Genomic DNA, 12,457 nt, shown 5'->3' with positions numbered 1-12,457 from the left:
TTTGGGTGCCTCATTCATTTCCACACTGTGTGACCTTTTGGTGCCTCATTCATTCCCACAACTTATGCTGTTTTGGTTCCTCATTCCTTTTAACAAATTCTGACCTTTGTTTGCATGGCTCATTCCTACCACTTCTGATATTTGGGTGCCTTATTTCCAAATGTTGGAAATAAAAATGTGAATATGAACTCAGTTTCTTTTGTCAGAAGGAACATAATTTTAACTATCACCATACCAGTATATTTGAGATGTTACAGTGATAGCAATGAAGTTAATGGAAACTGTAGTGAATTTGTGGAACAAAATGAAATGTCGGACAAGAATATATGGGCTAAATAAATCAACCACAAAAATAGCTATATTTCATTTATTACAGAAATATTTTACACTTCTTGTTTATTGAACTTATGAAAAAATACATACATTAGAAGTTTGTGTATCTATATAACACACATATGAAATGGTTCATTTGAAGTAGAGTGCGCTCCCTTTTATTGTTATAACACACATATGAAATGGTTCATTTGATCTTGTGAGAAATAAAAAAAGGGCCTTGGTGTAGCACATGAAAGAAGCATTGCTGTATAAAATGTGTCCCCAACTTGATTGTCAAAAGAATAAGCTGGTCACTGTATAGATTACCTGTTTCCTTTTGATTTATACACAGCATGAACAAAATCCATAAAGACGCTAGAGAATATTAATAAAAATCAATTTTACAAAAACTGTAGCAAATCACTAACAGTGATGCCAATGACCTGGCTGTGGCAAGCATGAAAGTAGTTTTCACTCCTGTTTCACACTAACATCAGCTTCAATAAAATTGAATTTCTACACAAGCTGCCACCTGACAAAAAAACTTACAAATGCACAGAGTATATGCTGCTCTAATGAAATACATTAAGTCAGACTAGTACAGACATTGGGGTAGGCCCATGTTAGTAACTAGTACAGTAATATGCAATTAGGCAGACCCCATGTTAATGACTAGTAATATGCTATTGGGTAGGTCCCATGTTAATGACTAGTAATATGCTATTAGGTAGGTCCCATGTTAATGACTAGTTATTTTGGGTAGGCCAATGTTAATGACTTGTAACATGCCTTTGGGCAGTGCCTAAATTAATTACTAGTCATATCCCTGTGGGTTTTCCCCATATTATTAGCCAGAAATATCCCTGTGGGTTTTCCCCATAGCCAGAAATATGCCTTTGGGTTGTCCCCATATTAATAGCCAGTAACATGCCTTTTGGGGTGGTCCATTTTGAAACAACTATTAATAGGCCTTTTAGCAGGCCCATGTTGAAAGAATTCAGGTTCTATAAAAATGCATATATCTCCTTGGAAAATGTGCCTGCACATTACACTAGTCTAGCACACTGTAAACTATGATTGCAATTCTAAATTATTGTTAAAGCCATATCCAATGTATTACCTGCACATCCTATGTTAAGTCAAAACCCCTTAATGAACACTCATTTCTCGATTCTGTCTGGTCTTCAGGGAGGAAATAAACTGCTTTAGCATGCCTATTACTTGATTTTCCTGGACTTTACTGCTATGTGTAACTGAGTAATTGTTTCTTGATTCCTGCAAGTCTTGTGGGAGGGAAGCAGCAGTTTAAGACTGCTTATTAAATCAGGATATCCTTAAACTTAACACTGTCGACTTCTGGAGTACCAATGAATTTGTTGAAGGGACACGGCAAAACTGTTTGATCTACTACTCTCAAAATGTTGAGATAGTTAGCAGGTATTTATAAGTCGTTCTCCAACCTGTATGGACATTTAGTTTTGATCAGTATTAGCAGTATTAGGAAAATGTCTGATGAAAAATGACTGCTTATATATGCTGGGGAAATGTATTGTAATATTATAAAGTATACCAAATTTGACCATTCTTCAAATACAGAAACATATTTTTTGCTGTGTATGCATTAAAATTTATAGTGTACACATTTGAATTTTATGAAAGTAAAAACTTTTAATATAAAAAATAGAGAGTTATTAGCTTGTATTCTTTCATTATTTACCTCTGAAGATAAGAAAGTAAAATTGTTATGCAGAGCTAGCATTTTTTTATGGGACCCACATCTGAAGCACAACCTAGCTGTGTACCCTCAAACCCAAATCAATCTCCATCGTTCAGATATTTAAAAAACTATCTAAAATGTAAGTTTCTTATATTATAAGGATTACCTGCTTTAAAAATATAGAGAATACATTTTTCTTTAAATTTTGAAACCGCGCAAAAGCTACGAAGTTTTAGAGCAGAACCCTTATTTGGTGTGACCATACCAAAGGGCTCGTGTTGATGCTTACAATCTATCTTTATTTTATATATGTACTCTATATAACAATAAAAGGGAGGGTACTCTATTTCTTCTGTGATCTCTCTGAGAATCAACACTGACCTCAGAGATTTGATGTTTTAGGCCTACATAATTTATGACTCGTTATCCGATTTCTAAGGAATGCTGGCCTGTTACTGCTGGACATGGTTAGGATTGGAATGACTTAATATGCAGGTGAAACACACTGAAATAAATACTGCCCTCTCAATGGTTGATTGAAGATGAGGTTATCAGCTGATGCAGTACTTCATTTTCCGTTAACCATTTAGAGGGTATTATTCCAGTCTGCACATTATACTTGCAAATTATGTTGGATTGATCAAGCAAGGTGTTGTCCAGTAGTGAGCCAATGAAGTAAGAAAATATATTATATCAACTCTTTGTTCAATATGCACAATAAGTTGTAATGATAATTGAAAAAACTGTTTAAAATAATAATAATTATAATAATAATGATACATATAAATCTGTGTGTGCTGTTTGTAAGATTACTGGTCTAGCATACTGTGATACACAAAGACAAAGATGACTAAAAACTGTACCACAAATATAAGGCTTAATTATACTTTCTGACTGAAGCACTAAAAGAATGATAAGAACGATAAAAGCTAAGGTATAAGTGAACAGGCAAAATTCACATCAAACAAAGGTGCAAATATTTACAGACATTATTAAGAAAGATACAGATTTATCCGTAAAATACTATTAAATAAAACAAGAAAACAATATCATCACATAATGGGACGTGATTAAATTTTTTTTTCAAAGGTGTTTTGAGCACATGATTTTCAGTTTAGTTCCAACAAATAATCCCAATGTAATATAACAACACTAATCATCAGTATTTCCCACAGATTGCAAATGCTACTGTATGTAAATATACCCCTGATATCTGAAGGCGAGTCTGAACTTCCATGCTTGCAGATTCAGGAGAGTAAAAAGAGGGTAACGAAAAACTAACCTCATCATTCTTCAATGTTAAAATATTTTTAAAAAATTGCAATTCAGAAATGAGTCTTTTTCAATTATGCAGCTTATTTCATTTGCGATTCAGAGTGTCTTTTCTCTAATGGAAATTATTTCAGTTGCAATTTAAAAAGGAGATTGTATTTTCACTGATGGCATTTATTTCCTTTCAATTCAGAGTGTCTTTTCACTGATGCTGTGTGTGTGAGAGATTTGGATTTTTAACGTAACTTTATAAATAAATCAGCCCTATCACTATGATGTCTGCAGTGTGGCAGTTTATAATGATGTCTAGTGCTGCGGCATCAAGCCAAGGACGTGTTGCATGATGTCCCATCCAGTCACATTATCCTGACATCATGCCAGCCAGTCTAACACTAACCTCTTAACGCTGAGCACCAAGCGAGACAGCTTATAGTACTCATAGCTGCCAACCCTCCAGGCTCACAATTAGTGAAAATAGGGATAAAAATTAGTGAATTTTGACATGAATTTGTGAAGCGATCTTCGAGTCTGGGAATACTTGTCGGAACAAATGTTTAGAATGGTCTCCAGCTGATAAAGGTAGATTGTATTCAACAAGAAAACTCACAAACAATGCTTCAGCGTTGGTAGCTTGCAGGTCTTCCGTCGAGAGCTGAAATCTGCTGTGAGTTCTTAATTTTCTCAACCTCTATGTGTTTTTTACTACCAATGTGCTTCCTTACATCATCTCTGCCACCAAGCCCAATGCTAAAATTTGTGGCACACTGCATCCAAAAAGTATGATGTATATTGGTGTTTGATGGCAGAATGCATGGCCAATTTTTGGTATATTCCAAACTAAACTTCACTTTTTGTGCAATACACTTCTTTTTCCTTGTTGGTGAAGACATTTTCAAAATGCGGTGCTGAATGGTAATTCAAATCAGTGTTTGCAGTGCATGCGCAGAGCAAAATTCTAGTTAGGCCCGTTTTTCTCAAAAGCATTTGTAAAACTACTCTTATACATATAGATTAAAATACTCTAAAATGCTTGCTACTGGGCCAACTGTACCAATCAGCTATTGTTCCACTATAACCCACTGCTGATATCACGACTAGCATGTAACATGAAATCGGTTATTTTATTAAAGATTTAAAATAATTGAGAATTTGTGATTTTTTGCATGTGCTGTGAATCCGTGAATCGCTGAAAAAGTTATGAAATTCACGCCAAAATCATGAGGGCTGGCAGCTATGAGTACTATTTTTTATAAGTCTTTGGTATGACTTATCTGGGGTTTGAACATGTGACCTCCTGCATTCGAGGCAGATGCTCTAACCACTAGGCAATGCTCTAACCACTGAATACTGTGTCTCATCTTTAATGAGAGACATGTCTTGAGAAACCAGATTCTCAATGCAGTTCATAATTCTTTTCCAGTATGGGTTCCAAACCATTACTTTCTTGAAAATCATCTTTCTGATTGGACTGGTCAAGGTGCTTAAGTGACTTAAGACTTTGTAGTGTCCCATTTATATCAAAAGAAACATCTGTCAAAGTACTGTAGGCACGCAATTTATATCAAAGGAAAAATCTGTCAAAATACTGTAGGCACTCAATTGATATCAATGGAAAGATCTGTCAAAGTACTGTAGGCACTCTATTCAGTGTTTATTCAGTTTATTGTATCAATTAAATCTGAACATCACTGGTCCATCAATTAAAGATAAATCAGTTTACAAATATTTTTTTTCTCAAATACAGGTTTGCCATTTTCTTGAAGAGAGTGCCACATCTGTGACATTTAATCAGCACTTCCAGCTATTGCTTTGTTAGCACTGTCAGTCATTATTAAATCTACCAGACTGTCAGATGTGTTAGCATTGCCAGTCAGTTAAATCTACCTGATTGGCATGTGTTAGCACTGTCAGTCGTAGTTAAATCTACCTGATTGGCATGTGTTAGCACTGTCAGTCATTCTTAAGTCTACCAAACTAGCATGTGTTAGCATTGTCAGTCATAGCTAAATCTATCAGATCGTCAGCTGTTAGCATTGCCCATCAAAATTAAATCTACCATGCCAGTCCGGGGTTAGCACTGTCAGTCATAATTAAATCTACCTGATTGTAAAGTGTTTAGGTTCCAAGTTGTTTCTATAGCAGTATGCGAGAAAAAGCATGTGTATGCAGGTCCACTTACAACATTTTCAGTGATGAGTTATCAAACACACAGAAAGAACAAGAAAGAACCAATTTTATATACAGAGCTTTACATAATTCAATACACATTGCCTAAGATCATTAAAACATCCACCACCATCCATGAACAACAAGTTGAGATGAATTAACTATGTCAAATTATATGTTCTCTCCTTAAGCCAACTTTTGACAATGATTGTGAAAAGTGTTTCAATGTTATAGCCAATATACCGACTTATATAAATAATTAGTAGATCTCTGCAAAGATTTGTCATTTTATAGTTTTAATAACTGAATTAATTCACTTCAAATTGTATTCTTCTCTCTTGATGTGATTTAACTGACTGAGAATGTGGATCTTTTCTCATTTTATACAAACTTTGTGAAGACAAACTAATTTATATCTAGTAAAATAATGAATCCCATACACTTTAATAAATACAGTCTAGGTGTTCAAAACTTTCATAGGTGCAAAAAATACAGAACAATCAGAGGATCACTGACTAGTACAAAAACATGCACATCTCCACCCATATCACAGCAAGATATGCATGTGTGACCTCAGGGAGAGAGAAAAGGGAGATAATCTTATTCTCCTTTAACAATTTTAAATTGGCACATTGAATTAGATAACTCGATATAGTAACTGTTTGTTTGAATGCACAATTTTCCCTTTTAGTAAGTACAGTACCTGAAACACCATGCATCATTATAATAATAATAATAATAATAAAAATTAATAATAATAATAATAGTAACAATAATAATAGCAGAAATAGTTACAGACAGTACTCCCTCACTATATGGCAGATACTGTCCAGGGTAACAAATTCATTATTTAGTAGTACAGTGAAAAACCTGTTTTGAATGACCACTGTCATGAAAAATCACCTGTCTCGAGAGACCTGATTCTCACAGTACAGATTTGTTGATAATACAACGTTATAAACCCATCATGAGAGATGACCCATTTCACGAGAATACAATATTTTGGCAGAAATGGGAGAGGGCTTTTATTACAGGTTCTAGTGTAACACATATAAAATACCTCAATATAAAGTGAACTCTGCAAAGTGGCATCCACTTTTATTGTTCCCATTAGTAGTATTGTAGGCAGGGAAAAGTGTAATCTGTGCTGCAACTCCCATCAATAGTGTTATATTGAGGGAATACTGTTCTGAGATTTGACTCCTATGGGGTATATTAGAGTGAGAATACTGTTCTGAGATTTGACTCCCATGGGGTATATTAGAGTGAGAATACTGTTCTGAGATTTGACTCCCATGGGGTATATTAGAGTGAGAATACTGTTCTGAGATTTGACTCCCATGGGGTATATTAGAGAGAATACTGTTCTTAGATTGTACTCCTATGAAGTGTATTATAGTGAGAGAATGCTGTATTTTATGGTACAACTACCAGTGTTATAGTGAGGGAATAGTGTATTATGTGATGCAATGCGGAAGATTAAGCACACTAAGACTGGTCTAAAGAGTACCTCAATTTGAAGGATATATGCTAATAATGACAATGTTTATTAATGTGAAGCTAAAAATTTAATTTTAATTTGAGTTAACATCCATAAAGAACACATCTGTCCATACAAAACATAACTTTGTAGCCACAGAATTGTCCTCTGCATTTTTGGAAACAAAATCAAATATCTTTGTTGTAGTTACTATAGAAATCATGATGCAATGATAGTTTTCTATTTTAAGCCTTGAACATGGTACTTCACCGTCACAATAATGCAATATATTTATAGTATCATGTTAGATACCTCCAAGCCAAAAACATAATAATACAAGTTAGAATTAATCCACCATAGAAAATAAATTTGTCTTGAGTAGTTCTCCTTTCTATAAGCCGCATCACTGTATTGGACAACCCTAATGTATTGGCAATGTCCAAAATCTTTCTGTGGGCCCCTTTAAGGGTCAGTCTCTGCTCCCTTAGATTGGTAATAATGCTTGCACCTGAGCCAATTAGATTGTCCATTTCTCGATTAGCATCCTGAAGCTTTGTATTATGTTGTAATGCTGCATCGATCATGACTGTTGTGTCGCCATTGTTACGCTCAAATTTCTGTGTTAATAGCTTCTCACGCTCTCTCTCTTCATTTTCTCTTTGGTATCTGAAATTTAAAAATCACGGAATATGATTAACATAAATATAAATGATTTTCACTCTGAGTAGAACAGTAGTATTTTTTCACATGAGAAATCATCGTGACTTCTGTGCAGCCATGGAACTTTGCATATCGAGACTGCATTTCCTTTTTAGAAATAAAATAAAAGATAAGAGACAAGGCGTTCTAACTAAATTTATTTAAATATTTACAAAATAATAGGAACTCCATAATGCAGATACAAATTTAATAAGCTGGGTACTTTATTCCCTAGTTTTGGAACCAATTGTTTTTTTATATAAAACAATCTGATGGGTACTTTTTTTAACACTGCAAAATACAATCCTTACAGTATGAGACTCTTAAACACCAAGACGTTAATCATGCTTTTTCAATGCATTCAAAACATCTTAATGACTAAGACTACTTTGGGGTCCATTTGTTTATATGCCTCTATTCATCAGCTGAATGACCAAGACAAGCTGAGGGTCCATATCTTATGCCTCTCTCTAATCGTTTTCATAGCGATCATTTCAATTGTATACATGTTATCTGGACACAATAGCACAGCTTATGTTGACTGAAAATATGATCATATAACAAGGGCAAATGCTGACAACTTTTGACAAAAGGCTTAAAATTAAATTCTGATCAAACTGAATGCATTAAACAATTTAAGTAAGCATCTCTAGGCAAATGGTCTACATAAGATGTGCAATTAAAATTCTACTTATCCAGAAATCAGTGCAATTCATATGAGCATGGTTTACCTCGCAAGTTCAATTCTGACTGAGTGGCACCCTTTCTACCTACTGTCATATATTCTCAGTCACTTCAAAAACTGGAAAATGGGTAAGCCTGGTCCTAACATCCATCGAAGGTTTTGTTAAGAAAACATTTCGCCATGAAGAGACAATGACCAAATATTGGTAAAATAATGTACAGAGCCAGCCACCTTGGCCAAACACAATAAGAATTTATTTTAATTCAGACCATCTGATACTACAGTAATCACAGGAGACAAAAAATGTAAAAGACAGGCTATCTGGATCTGTCAAAGGATAAAAGATGTTAAGCTTCAAGTCTGGTCACCTGGGTCTATAAAAGGAGAATCATTTTTTAAAGGTGGACATATCAAAGGAAAACATTTTGCAAATGTTCAAGGTGGACCATCACAGAAGAAATGCTAAACCTTTATAATGCCACATTCCTAATGCAGAGGAACTGACCTTATATTGGAGTGGACACTGTACTGACACATGAAAGTCTTTAAAAAAAATAGATCCAGGACTAAAACTATACCGTTTGTGTTGAAGAATTCTCAGAGCTGCCTGTATATGCTGACAGTCATATTTCAGTTGGTCCACTCTCATCTTGGCATTAACTCTGCGTGTGGGTGGCTCCTTGTTAACCAAGATCTCCAGACGCTCACAGTTACTGACAATGTGGTCAATCTGTGCCTGAATCTCATTTTCCACAAGATGAACATCCTTTCCTGAGAAAGAAAAGATTTTTTTAATACATCGGAACCTGCATTTAACCTCCCAGACCTTGTGTTTTCTAATGTAATTATAATTAATTCATCCATCTTCCTTAAGCTCCAACATCTTAAAGCCTTTCCCATTATCATCAAAAGACTAGTCTGTAAAGACTATACATATACAAATCCTAAAGTCTATAAAGACTATACACATACAAATCCTAAAGTCTATAAAGACTATACACATACAAATCCTGAAGTCTATAAAGACTATACACATAAAATCCTGAAGTCTATAACGACTATACACATGCAAATCCTGAAGTCTATAAAGACTATACACATAAAATCCTAAAGTCTATAAAGACTATACACATAAAATCCTGAAGTCTATAAAGACTATACACATAAAATCCTAAAGTCTATAAAGACTATACACATAAAATCCTGAAGTCTATAAAGACTATACATATAAAATCCTGAAGTCTATAAAGACTATACACATAAAATCCTGAAGTCTATAACGACTATACACATAAAATCCTAAAGTCTATAAAGACTATACACATAAAATCCTGAAGTCTATAAAGACTATACACATAAAATCCTGAAGTCTATAAAGACTATACACATACAAATCCTAAAGTCTATAAAGACTATACACATAAAATCCTAAAGTCTATAAAGACTATACACATAAAATCCTGAAGTCTATAAAGACTATACACATAAAATCCTGAAGTCTATAAAGACTATACACATAAAATTCTAAAGTCTATAACGACTATACACATAAAAAAGAACTATTATGCTGTTGCTGGAAAATTCAGTTCTATTAATAGCTACACAGTAGAAATTATATCGCAAAGTTGGAAGTCTGTATCTTAGTCAAGTGCAAAGTTGGGCAATGTTTTGCATGCAAACACTGATCAATGCAAACAAAGTTGAGCACAATCACATAGGTCTCAGTTTTATAAAGAATTTAGAGGAACTTTGAGAAAATTAATAATATAAAAATATTGAATATTTACAAAGCACTGAGTCACAAACCTTTTTTTAAACTAAAAGTTGAATGAAAAACATTACTTACCTAATGGTCAGTAAGTCTCTCATTTATGTTGATCAGTTTTAAACTCAATGTGTTTATGAAACCTACATAGTGGCACATGACATCAGTAAAGAACAATAAAAAATGTACTGTAGTTATACTTGTCACCTGTATGGTAACATATCTACTGCAATTATACCTGCTGTCAACTGTATAGCAATATATCTATTGAAGTTATGCTTACTGTCAACTGTATCACAATACAGTATATCTATTGTAGTTATACTTGTTGTCACCTGTTTGGCAATATATCGATTATAGTCATACTTACTGTCATCCACTTGGCAACATATCTATTGAAGATATTCTTGCTGTCAACTGTATGGCATTACAGTATGTATATATATCATGGTTATACTTGCTGTTACATACATGTATGGCAATATACCTATCAAAGTTATACTTGCTGTTACCCATATGGCAACATACATGTTGTAGCCATACTTGCTGTCAAATGTATGTCAATATATCTATTTAAGTTATACTCTCTGTCACCTGTATTGCAATATACAGTTCAACTTGCATGTATAACACCATGCACTATAGTGGGGAACTGAATCCCTCCACTTTTGCTCAGGGATAACGCTCAGTGGGAGAGAAATAAAATACATACAAATCACTACCATGCCTCAGCCGGCACTCCAATGGCCTCTCCACCATGGAACGGCTAAGCAACTTTACTGACTGAAATTTGAATAGCCAATCAATGATGACCACCCATGGAAAAACCCAGATGTCATGATTGATGATATACAATCAAATAGCATTTCATTAATCAGTGATCTTTATTTCAATCATACATACGGACAACAGAAATTAATGTAAAAAAATAGTCTTGTATATTATTATTTATTTGGAAAACTTGTTCACTAACTTGAGGGGAGACACACCCTGTTGAATACCTTTTAAGAGTGGACATTTATCCTACTGTTTGAACATGAAAAGTAATCCTTTGAGGTATGGACAATTAAATTTATTAAGATAAAAGCAGCTTATATTTAAAAACAAAAAAGAATAAGAGAAGTCCCCTGCATCAGATAATACTTTATATCATCAAATCTTATAGATCTATGTGAAATTCAGTAAACTACTGAATCTTTACCGCTCTTAAACCACTCATACATTTTTGCCCACTACCAAAAGATGATGTGAAGTTATAATATAAATGTTTTGGAATTCTTAATCAGTCCAGTACTGAAAATTTACATTCTTCGCTGACAAATGCGAAAATAAATATCAACTCTTGTATAGTACCTTAATTATTTTGTGTGGAACGATTTGTAATCACTCTAGTCCCCAATGCACTGTTCACCTACATTATACCATATGGTCAATCTGAAGTGTATCACCATAAGATAAAAAAAAGAAAACTTAAAACCTGAAATTAAAATACATTAGGAAATTGAAACAGTAGACCATTCTTCATTCTGAATCAGCTGCTAATTTACGTGAACTGCTGAAATGATTATATGCGTCATTGATAAAACAAGCTGAAATTCTCTAAAACACAACGATGTGTACAATGGATTTTACCAGCAGCTCTTTCTAATCTTCCCAGATCATTCTGGACTTCTTGGATAAGTCTGTTAGTCTGATGGTAAAGCGACTCCATTGCTTCTGTTTTACACTGTTATCAAATCATCATTGCAGAGAAGATAATATGAACAATTACGGATACCAGAAAGTCCAAAGTGACACTTTCCAACGTGTATCTCATCAACTTCCGGGTCACCCCGCACATAAAACCGGAAGCTCATAAGAAATAATGTCGTTTTAAGTAAGGATGAAAAGGGCTTATATATATCTCATTTCAAATATATTTACAATATAAAAACAGAAACAAACGTTGGGTCATGAATAAATTTATTAGCAATCTTATATATTCAGCCACAAAGCAGGTTGGTTACGGATATGTCAAAACTATGGCAGACTGGGTAAAAGGATAGATGGGACCGGTACGGAAATGGTCCGGGTTAAAAAAAAGTCCGTTTAAAAGTTTGAATAATAATGTTGTTGTTGTTGGGTTTAACGCCATTTTTCACCATACGATAGGCTATACATGGTGGCCAGTAATGGTGGAGGAAGAACCCGGGAAAGCCCCGGAAAGAACCACCGACCCATGAGAATATACTGGCAAGCTTTCTCACATACCAACATGGGCCGAATCCAAGACTCGAACCCAAGCAGACAGAGGTGAGATGGCAGTGATCCGTAACGGAGAGCGCTTTAGACCACTCGGCGACTCGGGGCCCCGTGAAT

The 12,457-nt window shown here is 34.4% G+C and overlaps 1 protein-coding gene across 1 annotated transcript; it reads right to left on the bottom strand.

Annotated features, from left to right (window-relative positions):
- Positions 1-353: 353 nt before the first annotated feature.
- LOC149787174 (Golgi SNAP receptor complex member 2-like) lies at positions 354-11,926 on the bottom strand. Its single transcript, XM_089977674.1, has 3 exons — positions 11,732-11,926; positions 8,913-9,105; positions 354-7,616 (listed from the first exon to the last, which is right to left on the bottom strand). The coding sequence occupies exons 1-3, from the start codon at positions 11,808-11,810 to the stop codon at positions 7,250-7,252; spliced, it is 639 nt and encodes a 212-aa protein (XP_089833800.1). The 5' UTR covers positions 11,811-11,926; the 3' UTR covers positions 354-7,249.
- Between the last annotated feature and the right edge of the window lie 531 nt (positions 11,927-12,457).

This window comes from Sinohyriopsis cumingii, chromosome 12 (genome assembly GCF_028554795.1).
Source record: "Sinohyriopsis cumingii isolate HCF-2022 chromosome 12, ASM2855479v2, whole genome shotgun sequence".
NCBI classification, from domain to species: Eukaryota; Metazoa; Mollusca; class Bivalvia; order Unionida; family Unionidae; genus Sinohyriopsis; species Sinohyriopsis cumingii.
Note: the sequence above shows the minus strand (reverse complement) of the source record. Positions and strands in the feature narration are given on the sequence as shown.